At 36.2% G+C, this 23,476-nt stretch overlaps 2 protein-coding genes across 5 annotated transcripts in view; one reads left to right on the top strand and one right to left on the bottom strand.

Annotated features, from left to right (window-relative positions):
- LOC311097659 (lysosome membrane protein 2-like) overlaps nucleotides 1–10,437 on the bottom strand; it is a 28,990-nt gene extending 18,553 nt beyond the window's left edge. Inside the window, exon 1 of the mRNA XM_084137503.1 lies at nucleotides 10,155–10,437. Within this exon, the coding sequence (XP_083993629.1) occupies nucleotides 10,155–10,277 (123 nt within the window). The 5' untranslated portion in view covers nucleotides 10,278–10,437. The remainder of the gene's footprint in view (nucleotides 1–10,154) is intronic.
- A 9,534-nt stretch (nucleotides 10,438–19,971) lies between these two features.
- wdr7 (WD repeat domain 7) overlaps nucleotides 19,972–23,476 on the top strand; it is a 113,236-nt gene continuing 109,731 nt past the window's right edge. For 3 of the 4 annotated variants that reach the window (XM_084136442.1, XM_084136443.1, XM_084136441.1), the window contains exons 1-2: nucleotides 19,980–20,099; nucleotides 23,051–23,222. In XM_084136442.1, the coding sequence (XP_083992568.1) occupies nucleotides 23,064–23,222 (159 nt within the window). In that variant the 5' untranslated portion in view covers nucleotides 19,980–20,099; nucleotides 23,051–23,063. Of the gene's footprint in view, nucleotides 20,100–23,050; nucleotides 23,223–23,476 lie in introns of all 4 variants that reach the window. The other variant, XM_084136444.1, reaches the window with a different exon arrangement.

Here is a 23,476-nt window from a genome sequence, read left to right as displayed (position 1 = left end):
AACAAAAAACATAACAGCAAAATAAAAAACAACATAAAAAATCTTAAGTTTTATGTTATGCTATCTTTGTGATATGTTGTAAAATATAAAACATAACAACTGGAAAACATGTTATCTTTTGTTATGTTATTTTCTAAAATAATCAAATACATGACATGACATGTTTTGTTGTAATATGTAATGTTTTGCTATGCTTTATTTTTTATAACATAAAAAACATAACATGCTTCAGCAAATTGTCCTTAACGCCCACTGTCGCGAATTTGCAACAAACCCCTTCCATTCAGACTGCAGGCGAGATCGCGTGTGTTTTCCCCCAATGCCTGTTTGTGCACATTCGATACATACCTAGGAACATTTTGCACGCACTGGTTTCTCATAGGAGCGGTCGGAGTGGGAACTACATCCGGTTCACCGAAGCTAATATTTTGGTTTGCAAAATCCGCATATCAAGGGCGCAAATGTGGAGAAATTGCCCAAAATGAGTTAAGTTGTGCTAAAATAAAAAATATGTACCAGCTTATTGATTGCTTCTATAGCTATGTTATTCATATAGACTTCATGTGACGAATATTTTTTACGTACTTTGTAGATTTCTGTTTGTAGCAAATTTGCGACATTGGGCCATAACGGCTGGATTGGACTAATGGCTACATATTATAATAATGCTGTATTTAGATGGTTTCAGCCAAAAAAAATATTTATTTTTTTTTTATTTTTTTTCACAAAAAATAGCATGTTAGGGTATAACACTATAAGAATATATAATGTATGCACTGGAGAAACAAGGAAAGAGTTAAACAGAGTGTAACATAGAATGTATAAAAACTACTGTCATACTGTCAATGTTAGGGAGTAGGAGAGTGTTTTGTTTCTTGCTGTTGTCAAGATTCATTAATTTGTCAATTAAAGTTTATAAGTTCTAACAACTTTGTGCCATGAATAAAATCTACATACCTGAGATGGGAAAATGTGTTTTATTAATTTTACCATTTTGTAAAAAAAAATTACCCTAAATGCCTGTTGTCGCAAATTTGCAACATACCAAAATTTCTATTTATTTGTTGTGCAAAAGTGAAATTGATAATCTCAACATTATTTACCATCTACTTAAAGGCAAAAACACACATAATTTTTTTTTTTTATATATACAGCTATATAAATTCGGGCGTTAAGGGGTTAAACAAACATAACAGCAAAATAAAAAACAACATAGCACAAAATAACATCTTAAGTTTTAGGTTATGCTATGTTTTATGTGAAATAATATGTTGTAAAAAATAACAATATAACAACACAAAGCGTGTTTTGCTGTTATGTTATTTTTTATGTTGTTCTCTAAATTATAAACATAACATGGCAGGAGATGCGCATGCGCAACGGACGGTGATGGCTGCTTATCAACGCTCTACCTCAGTTGTCCATTTTTCAGATTTATCTATTTTTTGGCCGCATTTTATGTAAATCCCTTGTTCTAGTGGCACTCAAGATGGCATCTAAAAGAGATTTAATCCACCCCCCTGCGAAGAAAAACCATAAAGACGACGAGCGCCTTCACAACGCCATTGCCGAAATGCTTGATAAGCAGCTGAGCGCCATAAAACTAAGCGTGTCGACGATTGTTCGTGAGGAAATATCGACGATTACAGCACGATTGGACTCGCTGGAAAAGGAATTCTCCCGGAGAAACTATTTCTTTATGAAGATAAATCCAGACAAAATAATCTAAGGTTGGTGGGCCTACGGGAAGGAGCTGAAGGGGGAATGCAATTCGGTTCTTGCAGACCCATATTCCCGAGTGGATTCCGGTGTTGTGCCGAATTTCGACCCCCTGCCCAATTATTACCCCCCTAGTATTGGTAGGTTTAGGATTAGTTGTGGGGGAGGGGTAGGATTAGGGGTGGGGTTAGGATTAGGCAATCAGGTACTGACTTCAACGAGGGGGGTAATAATTTGGCAGGGGGTCGAAATTCGGCACAACACCGGCTCTACGAGGGAAGACGATCGAGATCGAACGGGCGCACCGCCTGTACGCAAACGAGGATTCCTCCAGGAATAGAGCGCGCAGTTTTTTCAAGCTCCTTCGCTACAATGACCGACAGGCGATCCTATAGGGAGCCAGGAGCGCATCACCTCTGAGTTATGAAGGGGTAATTTACGGTTCTTTCCTGACTTCAGCAAGGGAACGTCCCAAAAAAGGAAAGCAATGGCCGAAGGGAGGAAACGCCTTCAACTACTAGGCATCGAGTCATTCCTGCTTTACCCTGCGGCGGTCAAAGTGCGTAACGGCCAGGAGCATTGTGGCCTGAGTGTCTCCGTTTCTGAGTGTTATGCTGAGAAAGCCTTTGACCGGGTCGAGTGGACATATTTATGGTCTGCCTTAACCTGTTTTGGCTTTGGCCCTCGTTTTATTCATATGATTCAGACCCTCTATGTATCATTAAAGCCCTTAGTGCAGGCAATTCGGCAGGACCACATTATCTCTCCGATTACTGCAGGTGACTCCAAGCATTTTATCTCTCTTTTTGCGGACGATATCCTACTCTACATGTCTAATGTTTCCTCTTCTCTACCTCAGTGTCTTAAAATATTTAATGATTTTAGCGTCATAAGTGGTTACAAAATTAATTGGGTAAAATCTGTATTAATGCCCTTGTCAGCGTCAACCAATACTGCATTAGCGTTCTCCTCGATCCCAGACATTTAAATATCTGGGAATTCAAATCTTTGCAGACTATCTCTAAGGAAAATTATAGTTCTTTATTTACTACTATCAGACAAGATTTACAGAGATGGGACGTTATCTTAGCCTCACTGCAAGGCAGAATCGCAATCATTAAAATGAATATCCTCCCTCGACTTTTATTTCTGTTTTCCATGATTCCTTTATCTCCTCGTAGAAACTTTTTTAGAGAAATGGATTCCTTGATTACAAAATTCCTTTGGAACAAGAAACGACCAAGAATTAAACTCTCAACATTGCAGAGAAGATCTGACAAAGGAGGCTTGTCACCTCCCAACTTACGATTGTACTTTTGGGCATGTCAGCTGCGCTCGCTCAAGATTTGGTTAAAGGTTGACTCACAGATCGCCTGGCGGGACGTGGAAGCATCAGCTGTGCTTCCGCATCGGCTCCAGGATATTTTATTCACAGGTTTATCAAAGAAAGACTTGAGGTTTGGGAATACAATTGTGTGCAGTTCTCTTAAAATCTGGCATGAGGTGTGCAAATTCATGGGAAGTTCATCTAAGTTCACATCAGATTCTCCGATCTGGCATAATCATAATTTACAATCCGACAACAGACCTTTTGTTTTTAAACCATGGTCGGATCAAGGTGTACATACTCTTGGTGATATATTTGATAATCAGACCTTTGAAGATCTGAAAGAGTGTTATAATCTTCCTATTAATTACTTACTTACCTACTTCCTAAGTATTATTATTATTTATTTATTTTATCTTATTGACCCCAAACATTTGAGTGCATACTTTACTCTGCTATAGACATCTCATTTTCCTTCTGCGATCGAAATTATTTCATGAAATAGATTATTAAACAAGAAAATTCGTAAGTAGAAGTTATTGTACGGTGCCAGCAGGGAAAACATGTTGAATGCAGATAAGAAAATGCAACTAACCATATAAATGTGCATAATTAGTAAAGGAAAGGAAAAACATTTCAGTTCAGATGTTTCAGTGCTGATACGACTTCGCAAACACCACTAACTACAGTGTGTGTTCTTAACAGACGGAAGTGGGGAACAAACCGCTGATTTTCTCCTCCTCAGGCCTGTACTCTCTTCTAGAGTTTGTGGATGGTGTTTGACTCCCTGTAGAACTGAAGGAATGAGATCAGAAATAAAATAAAATTTTGATTTCTATGATCTACATATGTGTATTTTATGATGTTTTGAAGGCCAAAAAATTTGATAACATTAGCTTTAAAACCATGTTACGCAGCTGATTATTTTTTTCTCCTCATCAGCATCACACTCTTTTTCTCTTTGTTTTTCTCTTGCTCTGTCTCTTCCCCTCCTAAAGCTGAGCTTTGACTGATATAGGCTTTTCATTTGTGTCTGTCAGTGAAGAAAGTAAACAGAAGGTTAACTGATGGGTTGATTTATGAATCATTTTCTCAGATGCGTTCATTTACTGAAAGCTACTAGGAAAGCTAGGTAGCGTTTATTAAATTCATTCACAATATGTTCACATTCATTATTGATCTTATTCCTAATACAGGGCCGTAGACAGGGCTTTATAATCAAAGAGGTCCTACATTTAAGGTTGTTAGGGGGTAAAAAAAAAATGTATTTCTCTGATATGTGCATTTCAAGACGTTTCAGGGCAAAAAAAGGATAAGAAATAGCTTTAAAACCATGTCAGCGGGCAGTATATTATTTGTCAACACCTGCTCTCACTTCTTATCCATCACTCTTTCTTTCTCTCTCAGTCTCCACATCTTGCCCTGTCTCTTCACCTCCTAAAGCTGAACGTGTTTAATTTACTGAAGGCTACAAATTGTATTATATTAATTCTCAACATGTACACATTCATTATTAATCTTGTGCCAAACATGATGAAAATGGCTAGATTGTTTTGGGTAGATTATAATGTTTTTACTGTAAAAAAGACTACTGTCACATCAAATAAGCTTTTGTTCGTTCATTTCATATGTAGTATGTGATGTTTGTCAAAAATAAAGGTATAAAAAATAAAAGGTATAATAAAAGTAGGTAAGTTGAATTATCAACTAAGATGTTATTATAGTGTTTGTTCCAATATTCAAACTAATTAATCATTAACTTTGAAATACGTATGATAAATGTATACTTTTTACAAAGAAAGATTACACTTGAAATATTGTTAAAACTGTAATTGTTGTTGATTTACATGTGAAAACTTTTTAATAAAATAGCAAAAAAATATATTGCCAATATAAGCCTTCTCATTAAATTATTTATTATTGTTTTTTATTTGTGACACATTTGGGGAGAAGATATATTCCAAAACTTTCTTAAAATACAGTATGAGAATTAAATGCATAGTTACTACAAATGTTTACCTTGGATATTATACAATTTGCATGCATACAAAATAAGTCCTCACATTCTTTCTTGTGGTACCCTCTCAGTAACACACCTGAATGAAAGGCTCATTATGCAGGTCATTGTCTTCTCAGGTGTGAATCACAGCATTATTCATGATCATTCACGCCCCCACGCATATTGCCTTTCCAAACAAAACGTGTCTTACAAAATTTAAATCAATGTATTGTTTTATGTGAATGATTAGGCAGGATGATTTTCAGATCATTTTGAAGCAAAAACTCTTGGCAACAACATCCATTAGTCAAAAGTCTTGTGGATTTTTTATGGCCTTATTTCAGAAACTTTAATTTTTTTTTTTTTCAATAACCATGCATAAACATTATTCTCTCAAAAATACAAACATGTATATACATGTTGCTCACATATTATGGTAGCCCTGTTTGTGCTAAGGGACTGTTCATTTTAAGACTGTTCGTTTATTTAAGGGGCTACCGGAGGAGTTTTGAGATCTATAGTCAAAATAGACTTGACCCTCCCTTCGCCAGCAATACATTTTTCTATGACCCTCCAAACTGATTGTGAAAAAATGCATGACCCGTCCCGATCATTTATTGATAACTTCTGTACTGGTTTGCGCTTGGCAAAGATGTCAGATAGCCATTGTGCGTTCTAGGTGCGGTGCATATATACAGCAGTGCAGAGAACGTTTCCGCACCGAGTCTATTTTTGCTGTGCTGCACACGCTGAATTAAAGTGACAGCACATGGTTCGTGGTCAAAATCAACACAGATTGACATGAAAATATAATAATCTCACCATAAATGCATTTAATTAAATAAAATGTAGTAATCTCACCATAAATTTATTTAATTAAATAGGCCTACTACTATTTTTCTGGGGTAAAGCAAGGGAAACTACAATTTACCTCAACAAGGCGACATAATGAACAACACTTGTCTCATTCGTGGAGGTGAAAAAACAAGTTCTTTGTGAGATACAATACTGTATTACAATTTAAATGCAAAAGAAAGGCATGAGAGTCGGCTGTTTTTGTCAAGTTTTAATTTAAAATTTTTGTGATTTTAATATAAGTACATGGTTAAATATTTTACCACTCGCTTGAGCAACTTAATATATAAATCTTTATATAAGTAATGCATTGAATAATACATTGTTTAAATTGTGTTTAAACGTGAATACGTCTATTAAAGTGTGTATATGTGTATAAGGAGAATCGCACAAAACTTGACAAAACTGCTGACAAAACTTTTTTTTTTTTATAAAAGTTGCTGATAACTTCTGGATTTGAAATAAAACTAGTGAGTATGTGTTTGTGGTACAGCCGTGGATCAGTTGCACACTGCAAACGCAGCATATGTGAAAGCACTATAGGGCGTGCTGCTCCTGCACATACGCCCTCCACACGGAGTATGTGTGAAACAGGCGTTAACTTCTGCTTTCTCATCTTACACATCACACTGCACTGTTATGGTGGCCATTTCAACAGATTTGCTCACTAACATTGTTGTGGAAACATAAGCATGGAAACTAAAATATGGTAGTGCACATTCTATCAGCTGCAGTTCTGGCGCCTCAGTCCCAATACTGTAAAACTCGACGTACATTCACATCACATGTTAATGCAGTGGTAGAGTTACACTCACAAGACACTGCACTTATTCACAATCACAAAAGTTCATTATTTGCTTGTGCTTTAAAGCTTTGCCAGGTAAACATTTCATTGGTGTTCTGTTCTGACATGATGAATTTTTTTCTGAGCGTGTACGCACCGAAGCACGCGCACTCTCAAACAGCGCCAAACTGGATTTTTGTTGGGTCAGAGACCCATCTACTAGCGATGGAAAAATATGCACAAAACAAGCCACTTTGAAATTTTGCTTTTTTTCATGAATACAAGAGTTGGGTGACCCTCCCCCTAAACTAAAAAAAGTTGGATGACCCTCCCCTCAACAAAATATAAAAAGACATGACTCTCCCCTATTTTCCTCTGGTGGTCCATTCCATAAATACCAAACGGCCCCTAAATAGTGTAATTACACCTTTGCCATTAATATGCTTATAAGCAACTGAAAAAAGCACAAATGTCAGGGCATGTCAAAACATCTCAAGGACGCCCCAAAAACCCCTCAGACCCCAGAGGGTTAAAGCTCAAGAAAATTATTAGATTGAGCGGTTTATGTTTCTGATGACTTCAGTAGATCGTTCTCTACACTGTCTGATGAACTATCATGTGATTTCTGCAGACATGGCACTTATGTGAAGCTCTAAGAGGAAGAGTGATGGTAGCACGTGGACGAATGCAGAATGTGGTGAAGACAGAAACACTGAGCACATGTTACACGTCACTCTCTGATTACACCGAATGAGCACATGCTGGTCTCTGATGACTGAACACATCGTGCTCGTTTCCCGCCACTCCATGAGGTTTCCGAGCTCGTGAAATGGTAATGAAGTAAATTTAAATTAAAAAATCATTTTAAAAATAAAAACAATCAATATAAAAAAATATTAAATAAATCATAAAAATGTAAATAAATAATAAAACACACTACAAATGTAAATAATTAATATAAAACACTTACTAAAATTAATATAAATATAGAAATAAATCATTGAAATTAAAATAAATAATTAAAAATCAATACAAAACAGTTCCTAAAAATTAAAATACATAATTTAAGACTAAAAATAATCTATATAAAACACTTACAAAAAATAAGATAAATCATAAGAATTTAAATAAATCATTTAAAAATAACAAATAATAAATATGAAACACTTACTAAAAATTAAATAAATCATAAAAAGTAAACTTAATCATTAAAAAAATCTGCATAAAACACTGTAAGAACTGATTTTCCTGCAAAGACAAAACTCACCCTGCAATAAAGCCATAAAACGCACCCTGGAAAGAAGATAGCAAAGACAGAGCACAGGACATTGTTAGGACAACTTATCTCTTTCCTTATCTCTGCATCCCCCTCTCCGTCCTCCCTTCCTCTTCTCGCGAGTCAAGTCACCAAAAGTTCACTAAGAATGTCTATATATCACATATGGTGTATCTTGTGAATCTATTGTTTTTCCTTTTCATGTTTGGTATCATTTTATGTGTCTCAGTGCGATTGGTAAAATGGTCTTAATTTCATTGCAGTCATTGGTTTAATGAGACAGATTGAGAATCCTGTTCTCCTCTCTGGGTGATGTCTCTTCAAGATATCTCCCTGGGGTACATGAATTGACCCAAAACAACTCTAAACAATATTTGTATAACCATTTTGTTCTGGCCTGGGTATTTAAGGGTAGGTGACAGAGCAGTCTTTGGGACCCTTTACCAGGATCATCCCCCATACAGCGCTGTTTCAGTGTTTTCCCATTGGAATGGGAAGGAATGCATTTCTTACTTTTAGAGTCATCTTTGAGTAAATTATGTCATGTATTTATTTCTGAATTGGCTTTTAATCACTTCTGTAATTGGTATGATACATTTTTACCTGACAAATAAATGTTACATCTTGATTTAAGTTTCCTGAAATCATTATTTTAGTAGATTATGAGGAGGCTGGTGCTACCGCAGCTCTGTGTCCAGGATACACTGTCAAAAATTATCGTGATTTTAACGGTAAAAAAATGCTACAGTGAAAAACTGTTAATTGGTTAACAGAAAGTTTCCGTACTATATACGGTAAATAACTGTGATAGATCTAATGGTACATTTAATGTAATTTTACTGTAAAATACCGTTAAATTTACAGTTTTTAAAAGTGAAAAAGAACAACTCGTATAATTTACAGTGAAAAAAACTAAATTGACATTCCCACAATTCCCTGTGTGACACCTCACATTTGATCTATTTTTGTTAAAATAACTATGTTTCTTCATAGTTTTCTTCGTTTTTTCTAATCAGTTATGTACATTAGGGTTTTATGTTACATTTAATGTTGTTAAATTAATGTTTATTGCATTTTTAAAATTGCATTTGTGTGTTACCATGATGGTGTTTAGTGTTTGTGTGAATGACACTGTGCAGCTTCTATTATATTAGTATTACATTTCTTGTGGAAAACTGCTTGTGATGAGCTTTGATTGATCATGTGACTCTCATCACTGCTGTGATTGTTGGTTATCAGTGTATTACAATGGTACAAAACAGATATTAATACTTCAATAGGACGTTAAATTCGCATTATATCAGATAATGAATTACGGCTTATTACTGTAAATTTTAAGTTAAGTCTGTAAAACCAATAACGTTGCTGCCGTATTTTTGACGGTAAAGTTCTGGCAACCACAGCTGCCATTTTTTTTACCGTAAAAATCACGGTTGAATTTTTTACAGTGTAGGTAAAACTAAAGGCGCATATGAACGGAGCAGAAGGCACGTCATCTGAAAACCTTTTGATTTCTGTCTATCACTGACTTGGCAAGTTGTACACAAGTGGCTAAATAAACTGCACTTTTTTGTATGAGTGAGCAGTAGGCAACCGACTTAAGAAGTATTAGCAAACCCTGCACCCTCTGACCAACATCAGACTGGCGAGGCTGTGTCCGTGAGATCCACGTAAACCCGGGGCGTGTGACTCTGTGCAGTGTGCAGCATCGGGTCCCTTAATTAATGAATAATTGAAAGTATGGGATACTCAGAATAATCAAAGATATAAATTAACTCATAATCAATATTTATGACTATTTTCTAATCAGAAACACAATCTAAATTTGATTATCATTTGAAATTGGAGTCAGATTAAGCGTAGAGCTAAAGTAATATTGAAACTAAATTCCAATAAATTAAGTGAACTTCACTGGAGTGCTGAAAAGACATACACGCATTATTCCTTCGCCAAGGCCGTTGGATTCCGTCGTTGGGCCAATGGGTGGTCTTTACAACACTTACTAAAAAAAAAAAAAAATCATAAAAATTAAAATAAATAAAAAAATGTTAAATTAAAAGAAAAAAACTTTATATAAAAATGTATATAAAAAACTTTATATAAAAGCAGCAATCAAACCCAAACCTCACACAGAGTAAGACACAAGCACTAATAAACTCCACAATGATGAATGGAGATGAAAACAGTCTCTCACCCTCTTCAGCTTGTTGTGGATCAAGGTCTGGAAAACACCGGACACAAACAGTGCGATTCCCGAGACCAGGAGAAGAGCGCCGATGACTCCGGACGAGAACATGCAAAAGGAGCCTTTCCTCATGGTGCAGGTGTAATAAAGCTGAGGCTGATGAAGCGATTCCTCTACAGCAGCTGGACGTGTGTGTGAGGTTCTCCTCCTAAACACACACACAGGGTTGAAAGTTCAGCACTTGCAGCAGATTTGCATGAAATAATAAATTTTGTATTTGAGTGAATGAGTGCAGTGTGAGGGGCAAACATCACCCAGAGTGGGAGGGAACAGAGAGAGAGAGAGAGAAAACAGAGAGAGAGAGAGAGAAAACAGAGAGAGAGAGAGACTTTTTTTAACTTTTACAACCCCTTTATTCTACATAGTTAAAAAAAATGTAAATATACATTATTCCTTCACATTCACATTAAACACACATTTTTTGAAATAAATAAATAAACATATGTATTCCATGTTCTTAACACATAAATCACCCATTAAAAAATTTAATTACCAATTACCAATCCTCATTAACTGTAACCAGTGCTTCCTTAACACCCCATCTCCATTCAAAGAAAAGAACATTATTAATATGCTTGTAATATGTATATTCTATAACCACTCATGCTTCCACTAAGGATCTGAATAAAGCCACCATACAAATGTCTCTTCCTGCATTTGTTTCCTGATGAGATTTCAAAATTGCTAATTAAGCTTGACCTATGACAAAATTAGCAAGTACACATTGTTCTTGTAAAGATTTCCTATAACAACAGCCCAATATAAATAAGCTATACAGAAACCCTAATTTTGTTATTATTTTTCTCAACAGTACAAAAATAGGATCAAGTCTAGGGCAGTCACAAAACATATGAAAAATAGTATCAAGAGCATCACACAATGGGTAATTCGATGTAACATTTCCATTCATCCTTGCAACAAATTGATTTGTAGCTAGGATACAATGGATCAATCTCCAGTGAAGATCACCACATCTCTTAGAAAGTGGAGGTTTATACAGAAGTCTCCAAGATGGAAAAGTATCTTCAGATATAGAGAGTTGAGATCTCCATTTAGTATCGACTTTTCCTTTCAACTGACCCAAATGTAAAGTTTTAACGCATATGTGATACAATATTTTTTTCCCTATACAATCAAAAACCAATTTTCCATAACCTTTTAATAAGGAAACAGAACCAGAGTCATCAATGCCACATTCTTTAGGAAACACCTTTAATTGAGGAAAGTTCAGCCATACTACACCATCTTCCAAAACATGATTAACAAAGTGATCAAATGATAGAGGAATGGAGGATTTAAAACCCCTAACAAATCCTTCTATAATTCTAAGAGAATTCAAGCCAACTTGATCAGCAAGTGACTGCAAACTTTCCCATTGGCCTCTACTTAAATCAATCAAATCAATAACTTTAGTGGCACCAGTATTCAAAAATCTATTGATTAAAGACTGAGATATATTTGATGCAAGCTCAATAAGAGGATTAAAAAAATAGGTTCTTCCACACCATAATGCTCCTCAACAGTTCTACCAGAAAGACTCGGGAGAATAAATACTGTAACAATTAAACATTTATTAACAGCCCAACAAGCAATCAAGTTCTTTGGCGTAGGGCCCGTCCGTAGCTTGCAATTCGAGGGTCCGGATCTGCATATCCTGCCTGAAGACGAAGGCAGGGGCGCAGCCGACCCCCTGCGAGGTATAGGAAGGGACCATCCTGGTGGTGTTGGGGAGGATGGAGGGAAGAGACCATCCTGGTGGTGTTGGGGAGGATGGAGGTTAATTGAAGCGTCAGCATCTGCGAACTCAGACGTGTGTAAGTACCAATCTTTTATACCACAAGTATAGGAATATGATTGGATAGATGAGAAGGTAATAAGTGACGTAACAATTGAGTCTTCCCGGCAGAACTTATGCTATAGAGCTTCATTTCTTGATATTTCAAACAAGTCCCATGATTTGAACAATGAGACATAAAAACTAAAAGACAGATCAGAAAACTTTTTGACAAAATTTTCTTCATTAGGAATAATTGTTTGTCAATACCTATTCCACCAATATCTTTAAGTATAGATCTCCCAAAAAACACCCAGGGCAAATCATTTGAACTATACAATAGTTTCTGCAATGTTTGCATCCTTATTGCCAAGATCTTTGACTCCAGATGTATAAGCCCTTGACCGAGCTGCCACTGGAAGGTAAAGGACTCCTGGAGGAAGCCAATGACACCCATCCCAGAAAAAATTAACCAATGCTTTTTGAACACTTTTAAGCAAGTCTTTTGGAGGGTCTAGAACAGTAAACTTATGCCACAACATGTTATTAATGACCAAGCATCTTCCTCTAAAAGAAAGTTGGGAAAGTAGCCATCTCCATCTCTGAAGTCTACCATTAACACGATCAACTAATCCCTCCCAATTCTTCTTTTCATATTGTTCATTCCCAAAATAAACTCCAAGCATTTTGAATCCATCCCTGCCCCATTTACACTGTTTTGGCAATTTTGGAGGTACAAAAATTTTCCAATCACCCAGCAAAAAAGATGTAAATTTTTCCCAATTAATGCAAGCAGATGATGCTTTTTGAAAATTATTTAAACAAGAAGTTAACCTGTTAATATCCTCAGAATGTTTTATAACTATTGTTACATCATCCGCATAAGCAGTAAGTTTAATGGGAGCAATTTCAGGGGAATCAGGAAGAGAAACACCACATAACTGTTTCCTCAGCATAACTAAAAGCGGTTCTATAGACATCGCATACAGAAGGCCTGATAGAGGACAGCCTTGCCTTATGCCTCTGGTCACTGAAAAAGATCTAGTCAAAGATTCATTAATCTTAAGCATACTATAAATATCACTGTACATCAGCTTAATACAAGATACAAAGTATGGACCAAATCCAAAAGCTTCCAGAGTCTTAAACATGTAGTGATGGTCTACTCGGTCAAAAGCCTTCTCCTGGTCCAAAGAAAGTAAACCAATGTCCAACTTGTGTCTTTTTGCAACAGTAATGATGTCTCTCACCAAGAATAAATTGTCAAAAATTGTCCGTTTAGGGATGCAAAAAGTTTGATCCACATGGATTATGGTTGCCATATGTTGTTTAAGTCTGTTAGTCAATGTTTTCGACAAGATTTTAAAATCAACACATAACAGTGAAACTGGGGCCTGTTTCAGAAAGGAGGTTCAACCAACTCTGAGTTAAAACCTGAACTCTGAGTTGACTTACCCTGAGATGGGAAACTCTGAGTTTTCGGTTACAGAACAGCTGAATTGAGTTAGTTCAATCAACTCTGAGTTGACCTACTCTGAGTTAAGCGCGTGCACCACAACTATAAAAAGCCATTATCAATGGAGCACAGATATTATGAGTCACCATGGCAACAGCGCCAGACAAAAAAAGGGTCTTCATATTTCTCACCAGTGCGAACATTATTAATGTAATTTTACAGTATTAGAGCATTAATACTGTAATTTAATTAAAGGGATTACTCTTAATTCTTCTGTAATTTATAGTAAAATCTGATGTAATTGCATTAGACTATAGAACAATTCTGTATATTTAACATACATTTTTAAAAGGTATATTTTTAATGTAACCTTCTCATATTTATTTAATTCTCATAAATAATTCATGCAATTGTATATTGTTTATTTGAAAGCATTAAAAGTGCTGTTTCTTGTCTCTTCTTGTATTGTTCAAGTGGTTGAGGTTGATATGGTAATTAGTAATAAGTAAACCAATGCTTTCTAAAGATTGTCATTATTACATTAATCTAATTACACTGTTGAAGATGTCATTTGTAGTTAGTAATACAAGTAACTTACCCAACTGTTATAATATTAGAGGTGAAACTGGAAGAACAGTATGTTATTAAACCTAATTTTAATTTTCATGTAGGTGCAATCCTGCAGGCATTAAAAGAACATGGCAGCTGCTGAAAATTAAATCCAATCAAGTAAGGCTTGAGCATATCATGGGTGAAGGCTACTTGACTTTACAAACATTTGACATATTATATAACTAAATAGCATCCAGTGTCTAGCAGTGCAGCAGCATTTTTGGCTGAGGGAATTCCTGGAGGGACTTCAGAGCCAGTCCCAAAGATCCAAGGGCCTTCATAAAATGGGTTTACATATGTGTTATTTTTTATATAGGCTATTTTTTATATTTCCATATATTTTACTTTGAGTTAGGATTTTTGTTGGTCCCAATAGATTCTGATGGTAATATCTGTCTTTTGGAGCCTCCTGTCCCAACAGAACCGCAGACAGTTGTAAGTCACCTACTCAATACACCAGAAATTATGACAAATAGTGTTATAAAGTGCACTCAACCAAATGCTCATCTTCACAGGACGATGGGGATAAAGAGTTTCTGCTGCCACAGAGAGGCCTACAGAGGTAATGTTAATATTATGTGTCTACACATCAAACAATCTACACATTCACATTTTTTCACATTTTTATGTGGAGTAGCCTATAGAATCTAAGTTTAAATCTAAGTATAAACAGGTATTCGTATCTCCCCCCGCGCCCCAGAGTGTGGAAGAACAGCTGGAGGACGGTCCATCAGCTTCTGTTGCACAGATGAACAGTTCAGTGATTTCCAGTAAATGCCACAGTTTAATTCTGTAGAATTTGTTTAGAACTACATTATGTAACTCTAATCTACTACTGTATTTTCAGTTGCCAGTTAAGGAGTTATATAGACTTCATCTTATTAAAAAGAAAAATTTGAAAAAAACTTGTGAATGAATTTTAATGAATCAACTTTAATTAATCAACTAACATTTGTTTTTCTTGCAGGAACAACATTCATATGCTTTTAATGTTTCCAAACTCTTTGGGGAAAAACTTGTGACTTTGAGTGTATGTGTCTATGGGTAAAAATAACAGTTTTGGGAAACTAGACAGTCATCATTAAAACCTTGTGATAAGTAATCACAAGATCAAAGTTTGCTTTACCTAGTAACAGAGGGGTTTGCATATAAAGAACCAATCAAATAGTGGGGAAATTATAGCCTGGTAATACCAGACTCTGCTACTTCACTTTGCTTCGTAGACAGAGTCTGCAGAGCCATAGAGAGAAAGAGTTGCGACACTCCCATAGACCTCCGTTGTAAAAAATGGCGGCGCTTCTTCCGGGATTTGAAGATCGGATTAGTTCCAAACACTGTCATTTGGGCGTTGGACACCATTCACTTACATTGCTGCACGTCGAGTTGTTCCAGAGTTAAGTTGCTGAAATATCGACCTCTTTTGAATTGTCAACTGTCTATATTGTATCAGAGGCCCTTTGCGATGCTTATACTGGTCTTCATTTGTACATGCACAGCGTAATTATTTATATTTTATGTTGGTTGTTTCAACCAATTTTCAAGCACTGCCTGCTAGCTAGTTAGCTATAGCGCGACTTCGTCAGCTGTGACAGTAAGAGTTCGGTAATGAATCGCTACCACCTTTATAGCAAATTTTATTTAATTAAATTTTTTGGGATATGCTAACTTTTCATTATGTTTTATTGTCTTAAATGAAGCGGCTTGTGAGAACAATGCTGGACCTCTAGGATTGTTATGGCCATCACCAGTCCTGTCTGTTTCATGGATCACCTGCCCCTGGTTTTTGTTTTTCTTGTTCACACACACTCACACAAGCACACATTTTTGTTGTCTGTCATTGTTTAATAAAAATATTTTATTTGAAAACCTTCATTTGTATCAGCCATGCTTAAATTCGTTTTTAATCTGTTATAGTTTTGATAATGTGTATGGCTTAATATTAAAATTATATTCTTAGTCTTAACATGATCATGTTTCACGTTGTGGTCCTGGGGGTGGCCACTTTCATCAGAAGAAGTGAGCTAGCTTCTAAGCGATTTCTGAACGGACCGCCACGGCAGACCTCTTTGCGTGATCACGAAGGTAGGCTAATGGCTGAATCAAAATTTATAAGCAAAATCACGGGAATCAATAGCCTAATACAGCCCAGTTGTGCTAAAATAAATATCATGAGACGTCCATCATCAGATGAATGATATGGAAAAGTTAAGTTAGAGCCGCTAAAGCCAGCGTGCTACTACCCATGCGAACATGAACACTAATCTTTTCCCTCCAAAAATATAGCCTAAAACTTATCTCCAAATGCAAAACTGACATTAACAAAATGCAATAATGCAATAACAGCTGAAAAAGTACTTGGGTGTGTGTTTTATTTTATATTTACCGTTCAATAATGCAATCGCTGCTGTCTGTCCCATAGAAGAACATGACAGCCAGCGTATGTTTTGGAACTATTGGGGCTTACATGAACCACGTGACAGCCATAGCGGCGACATCAAAGAGTGTCGCAACTCTTTCTCTCTATGGCTCTGAGAGTCTGGAATGGCATAATAGAGAAGTGTTTTCTCTCTTGCTAGGGGGCGCTTGTCTGAAGTTTAAAATCATTGGTTACCCGTAAGCCAATCACATAACGTTTGGTTATGGCGTGTGTTATGCGCATGCTCAGCCGCATCTAACTTCCACTGTAAACACATGTATAATGCGAAAACAAAACCATCGAGCGAAATACCGGAGTGAACATGGCTGTGAACGACTTTTGCAGATTATGTGAAGTAAATCTACGCATCCACGGTACAATCAGCGTCTACGTCACGGCTCTCAGCCCGCCCTCTGTTCATTGATTGGCCGGCTGTTTTCAGGCCGGAGGAAAACAGAAAGCTCTGACGCTATCTCAGACTGAGTACAGAAGCGAAATGAAATTCAGCGGAAGTACGAAGTCTGACGTAGTTAGGCTAGGGAAATTATGTAATGCAGCATGAAATTTATGCCATACCTCTATACTATAAAAACTGTTGTATATGTGTTTTACGGTGGGATTCTCAATGGAATTTGTCTGAGATCCTCCGGCCTTGCTTCTTGGGAGAGATTCCCTGAGAACTGCTCGGGAAGATCTCCTGGCCGTGATTAAAGTATTTAAAGGACATTTGAAGGTCTGTTTGTCGATTTATTCCTGCGCAGGAAGCTAGTTTAGGAAGCTAGTTTAGGAAGCTAGTTTAGGAAGCTAGTTTAGGAAGTAAGTTAGTTTAGAGAAAACAAGTTAGTACAGGTGATCTATAGAGTGGGGACGTCAGGAACGAGACCCAATAAATAGAAAGAACCAAAAAGCTGGTGATCTATAGAGTGGGGACGTCGGGGACGAGACCCAATAAATAGAGCCAGGTAGTTAGTTTAGGGAATAATCTACCCGAGTGGGGACGTCGCCAGGAGACGAGACCCAGGTAGTTAGGTTTAGGGAAAAATATCCACCACAAACTGCAGTAAAAATAGCAATATTTTATTTATTAATAAAAGATTAATTTTATTAATAAAAATGTACTGAAAGAATGAATCCACTGAAGGTCCATCCAACCCAGGTGGCTTCCCGAGGCTCAGCTCCTGAACAGCCTGTGAAACTTCAGAGAAGGTTAAAGGATTGTCAAGCTTTATCCTTTCATCCTCAGAAATGTTTGGCAAATCCTGTAAAAATGGGTCTGTTGTTGATAAAGACGGTGACTTTCCGCCACCTACTGGCGGTTTTAATTTAATATTTCAAAGCATCTGTTCATTTTACCATCACTGCATATTCCTCTATTGAACTTTTTTTTTAATTTCATTTAAAGCATTATTTCTTTTATAAAGGTATTTGTAAAGGTCGATTTAAAAATCGATTTAGAGGGGCAAATATTGTCCCTTACTGAAAAAGGTACGACTGCAGAGATGTTAAAAGCCTCAGGGGGTACGCCACTCTAAAAAGTTTGAGAACCACTGATATAGACTGAAGAATAAAGATCCACCCTGACTTCTCCACACGGATCCAGGCGTGGACGGACCGCTCAGAGAGAGAGAACGAGAGAGAGAGGAGTGGAGCATGTTTGAGAAGGAACCGCATGTAGAGGTCAGTGAGCACAAGAGTTACAAGAGTTAAAGGGTCAAACACCTGCAGAATTCAAAGAGGAACTATTACGCCCTTTCACAAGTCTTGATTGTGTTTTAGTCTCTACTAGAACAGGTTTTCCAGCTTGAATGTTGATTATTCTCCTCATATTCTCCATTGTTGCGGCTCCTCTCTTCCCAGTCTGTCAGTAACGCTCTGTTCACTTCCTGTCTCTATGAAGCCCCTCCTTCTGAAAAGCACACTGTGCTCTGATTGGTCGGCTGGAGCAGTGTGTTGTGATTGGTCGAGGGCTTCGAATGTGTTTGGGAAATGTCCCGCCCCTTACCATAACCACCAGTTTAACACACTACTAACTAACTCAACCAGGCCCCGCCCCTTTATTCTGCGTATGAATTATTATAATGAGGAATATTGTGACGTGTTCGTTCCCGGAAGAAACTCAAGACTTTAAACAATACAGAATGTTTCAAAGCAGCTTCACAGAAATAAACAGTAAAAATGTATGTAAAATTCATTGATTATGAAACAAGTTTAATCTCTAGTCATTATTCAGATCAATTCAGCTCATGTTTGTTCTCATCTGATATTGTCAGAATTCAATATTATTGAATATTAATCATCTTTCTTTGGCGTATCCTGCACTGTAAATATCATAAGTTCAGTACCGTACCTTATGATACACCACGGTACCAACACAGTAGTTTTTTGTGAGACATTATTGTAATTTTTCCGATTTTTGCAGCAAAAATGACTGAATCTGCAGTGATTTTTCTGATGGGACATTTTTTTGTTATTTTGCAATGAAAACCCACCAATAATCATCATGCATTTCTGTAATTAGTATTAGCGACTGTACGAGCAATTAGCAGTAAATATATTTGTGCAATAATTACTGAAATCAACTGTGGTCAATACAGGTGCACAATCAATTCGTTATCTATACATCATTATTTAGGCCTACATTTGTTACATAATGCAGCACAATCGATTTGTTTGCGTTCAGAATTATGGATTTTAATAAGCTAAGATTGTTTTCGCCCTGATTTTGGCAGAAAATAGGTTTAAAAAATATAAACTTGTGAATATTCGCATTAATTCTTGCACTGCAAAACCCTGGAGGGACTGAATATTATTAAACTTTTTTATCAAGTGCTTGGGGTGCAATCAAGTGCAATCAAGTGATTGATCCTGTTTTAGGATCATTAGGATTTTGTTTTTAGTCTCTCTGCAGCCAGCAACATAGTATTTTTTAACCTTGTCTAACCTTGGTTGAATTTTTTTACGAAGACGTTCTGAACCTGATCTGCAAATATCGACCCAAGGTATTTTTTAATGATGTACTTGCGCCTCCTGCAGGATCTTTTGACTCAACAGTCAAAATTACTCTCGGTAAATCTAAAAACCTACAGATTAAATGGATCTAAACATATTATCTCTTTAATTACAAATTAATCATATTAATGTGATTCTGTCATCATTTGATCTAATATTTCGCATTTATTCTTCATCTTATAAATGATTACCTGCTGTGACACAAAACTGTTTCAGATGTAACTTGGATGTTTCACAAAATATACAACAGTTTTCTCTGTATGAAACTGAATGTATTTCCGTTTGCAAAAATATTCATGAAAATATGTAGCTATGAATATTTACCTCTAATCAGCTAGATATGTATTTCTGATTTAAACATATTAGAATGTTTACAGTATTACAATAAGCTGTTAAATATATGTAAAATGTGTAGACTAAAGACACAATCATTTCGTCGTTTCTCAGTTTAGTGTAACAAACAGACACAGCGGAGGCCGTGGCGGTGACGTCACCGCGTGACGCAATCACGCACGAGCGTGCTCCTGTCAGCTGATCAGCGATCCGGTGCGGAATCAACGCGCGTCGCTGCGATATTTTCATAAAATAAACGACATAACGAACATGAGACGATAAAGACCGGCTCCGGTGAGTAAAACACACACCGACATTCAGTCTGTCAATGATAGTGACGCGCTGTCGTATAATAATGATGATAAACACACTGATGAACGGGCCAGAGGTCAATATACACACGATATTTCTACACAAACATAGACAATGACATCATTTACAGTACAGTCATATGCATAATGAACACATAATGAAGAGAACAGAATCCATAATATATCCACAAACACTATACACAAACAGATAGCCACACATATTCGTGTACATCACATCTACAAACACACTATACATACACAATATATTCATGTACACTATTAACATTTTTTTCTAGCTCAAAATATACACACAAGTTATTTTCAGTCCAAATAAATGAATAATATCCGCTGCTAATGGTCAGTGTGCTGACAGACATGAACATGATTGTAAAACTGTAGTAAAAGAGTGTCATTTCTGTGCCACTAAAAGAATAGCAATTTCCAACAGTAATGATTGTTTTGAAACATGTTTGCTAATCAGCCATTGGTCAGTCCAACATCAGATAGTCCCAGCTTTGATCCATACAGTAATTATTTGTAGGCCCAGACTGAATGTGTGTGTGTGTGTGTGTGTGTATACAGTATATATATATACATGTTGTGAAAATATACACACACACACACACACACACATATATATATAATCTGTGTGTGTGTATTTTCACTACATGTGTATACTGTATGTATGATTTTATATATATATATATATATATATATATATATATATATATATATATATGTGTGTGTGTGTGTGTGTGTGTGTGTGTGTATATATATACACACACACACACACACACACACAGACACACAGACTTTTATGTTTACAAACTTTTATGTTAGATGTGATTGTATACATAGCAGCCCATGATATTAATGTCACTTATGCGTCAATCAGATTTTTTTCTGGCACATGGTCACATTTTATATGTTTTATAATGGATTTGCATTCTCAGCAGCAGTTTGTTTCGTTTATTATTATGGTTATTACCTTTATTAATGGTTTTATTTGATTGTGCATTACATCATGCTAGCATGGCATGGAACACTTTACTCAAATTTCCCTGAAAGCATAGGCCATAATCTCAACATCAGCTGAAGTTTGGCTGATATCACAACACATGAGTCTAGTGATGTTGTGTGTGTGTTGTTGACTTTCAGAAGGATCAGAAAGCTTGTGGTTTCATTGGTTGTGTTGTGCATTGATTACTTTGAGAGGGTTTGGTTTGATTCGTCTGCTGTCGTGAGTGTGTCAGACAGACCGAGAGCGACGGCGGCGTCAGGAAAACACATCATTCTTTCTAAATCGGCAGAGGAATAGTTTCAGGATGAAGTTGGTTCATGTAGTGAAAATTAAACACGTGTTTCGTCGGCTCAGGTTTAATTTGAGGAGACCCAAACATGTCAGGTAAAGCGAGTCAGTTTTATATACGTGTGTGTGTGTGTTTTAATTCGTTAATGTTGAGAATGATCTGCATTATTTTTATTGCAATATGGACAGAACAATTGAACTAAATTGAAGGTGATCTGTGTTCATTGAACAATGCTGTCATTTAATTCTGAAATGTTTTATAAAACAGTTTCTTGTCTTTTAAATATCGCTGATACACATGATCTTGGGTTACGGTTATGTATATCTGAATAAATCTGGTTTATTTTCCATTATCCAAATGGAAATTAGCAGCCATGGTGAATGTTAAAAGCTTGTTTCGTCGTGTTTTATTGGACTAGCACTTATAAAAGTGTTCAATAGCAGCATTGATGTCCGTTTATCTGCACGTTGCATAACAAGCACACTGTGTCCGTCTGAATTCTGCTTCGATTTTATTCTGGTGGGATTTTAATCTACAGTTGTGCTCCACTTTAACATCACATAGAGGTCAGATGTTACTGTCTGTTGAACCCATCATCATTCATGTGAACTTGGCAACTTCTGTGTGTTGTATTAAGTGATGGATATTGATTTTAATGTCAGTTTGAGGTTAATCTGTGATGTTTGTCAATCGTGACTGAATCCCAGTGAAACTCTAATGATCTGTTCGTCTGCTCTAGTTAGCCTACAAACACGCTCTCTGTCTGTCCTTATGTCATTTACTCTATAGTATTTGTATTCTGACATTATATACATGCTGTTTACTGCAGTATGAGTATGCTAGCGTGCTACTCCAGGCCAAACATATCCAATGAGTGTCATAAATAAGTTATTTTATCATAAATATCAGAAACCCATTATAAATGAAACATTTTTCCATTGTTTTCTTTGACATGCTCAAATTCTGTAAACTACAAGCAAGAATTGTTTAAAAAAAAAACTAAAATATAATTATTTTAACAATAAAACTTTGTAAATAAAAAAACTGCATGCAATAATTTAATATTTTCTTTACAACATTAAATATATTTTTAGATTTTCTTTACAACAAAATATATAGCAATTATATAAACTCTTTCAGTTTGATATTTAACAGAAAATCTACAATTTCTTTTTAAATGTCCTTAATTAAATGTCTGAATAAAACTGTTGCCTGCTATAATTTATTGAAAAGTATGTAATTTCTGTAAGAATTCATTGACCATAAAGCCTATTCTGGATTATCTTGCTTTAAATGATCGCAGGCAACAGTTTTATTCACTTTTATTAACTGAAAGAGTTTATACAATTGCTATATCTTTTTAAAATGTTGTAAAGAAAATATTGTTAAATTATTGCGTATTAAGTTTTATTGTTAAAATAATTGTATTATATTAATTATAAAACAATGATATTATATATTAAAATAATTATTTTGATTATTTTAATTTCTACCATTCTTAGTATGACCAGGCCTTTTGTTTTCACCGGTGCTTTTTTCTCTCCTAGTTCCTCTTTTTTGTGTTTTGAGAATTTCCAACAATGACTGTGTCTGATCGCTGTTTCCTTTTGCTCTCTCTCTTCAGTATCGCAGAGAACATGTCAGGAAACAGTCTGGTATTACCCATAGTTCTGTGGGGCCGCAATGCCCCCACTCACTGTATCTCCAGCCTGCTGGTGATGGACGATCTGGCCACCATCATCACCGGCTGCCATGATGGACAGATCTGCATCTGGGACATGACCTCAGAGCTGGAGGTGAGAGGTCACAGCGAGGTCACGCAGGTCTTTTTTTTTTCCTTTGAAGGGATCGTTCACACAAAAAGGGACATTCTGACGTCGATTACTCGCCCTCGTGTCGTTCCAAACCTGTATGACTTTCTTTCTTCCACATACTGAAAGTAAAGGTGAAAACAGAAGCTCGGACGTTCTTCCTAAGATCTCTTTTTTTCATTCTGGTTTAGAACGTCATGAAGGTTAATAAACGTTAGAGCTGCACGATTAAACGTTAA

The sequence above is a fragment of the Abramis brama genome (assembly GCF_963993115.1).
Source record: "Abramis brama genome assembly, chromosome: 15".
Taxonomy (NCBI): domain Eukaryota; kingdom Metazoa; phylum Chordata; class Actinopteri; order Cypriniformes; family Leuciscidae; genus Abramis; species Abramis brama.
Note: the sequence above shows the minus strand (reverse complement) of the source record. Positions and strands in the feature narration are given on the sequence as shown.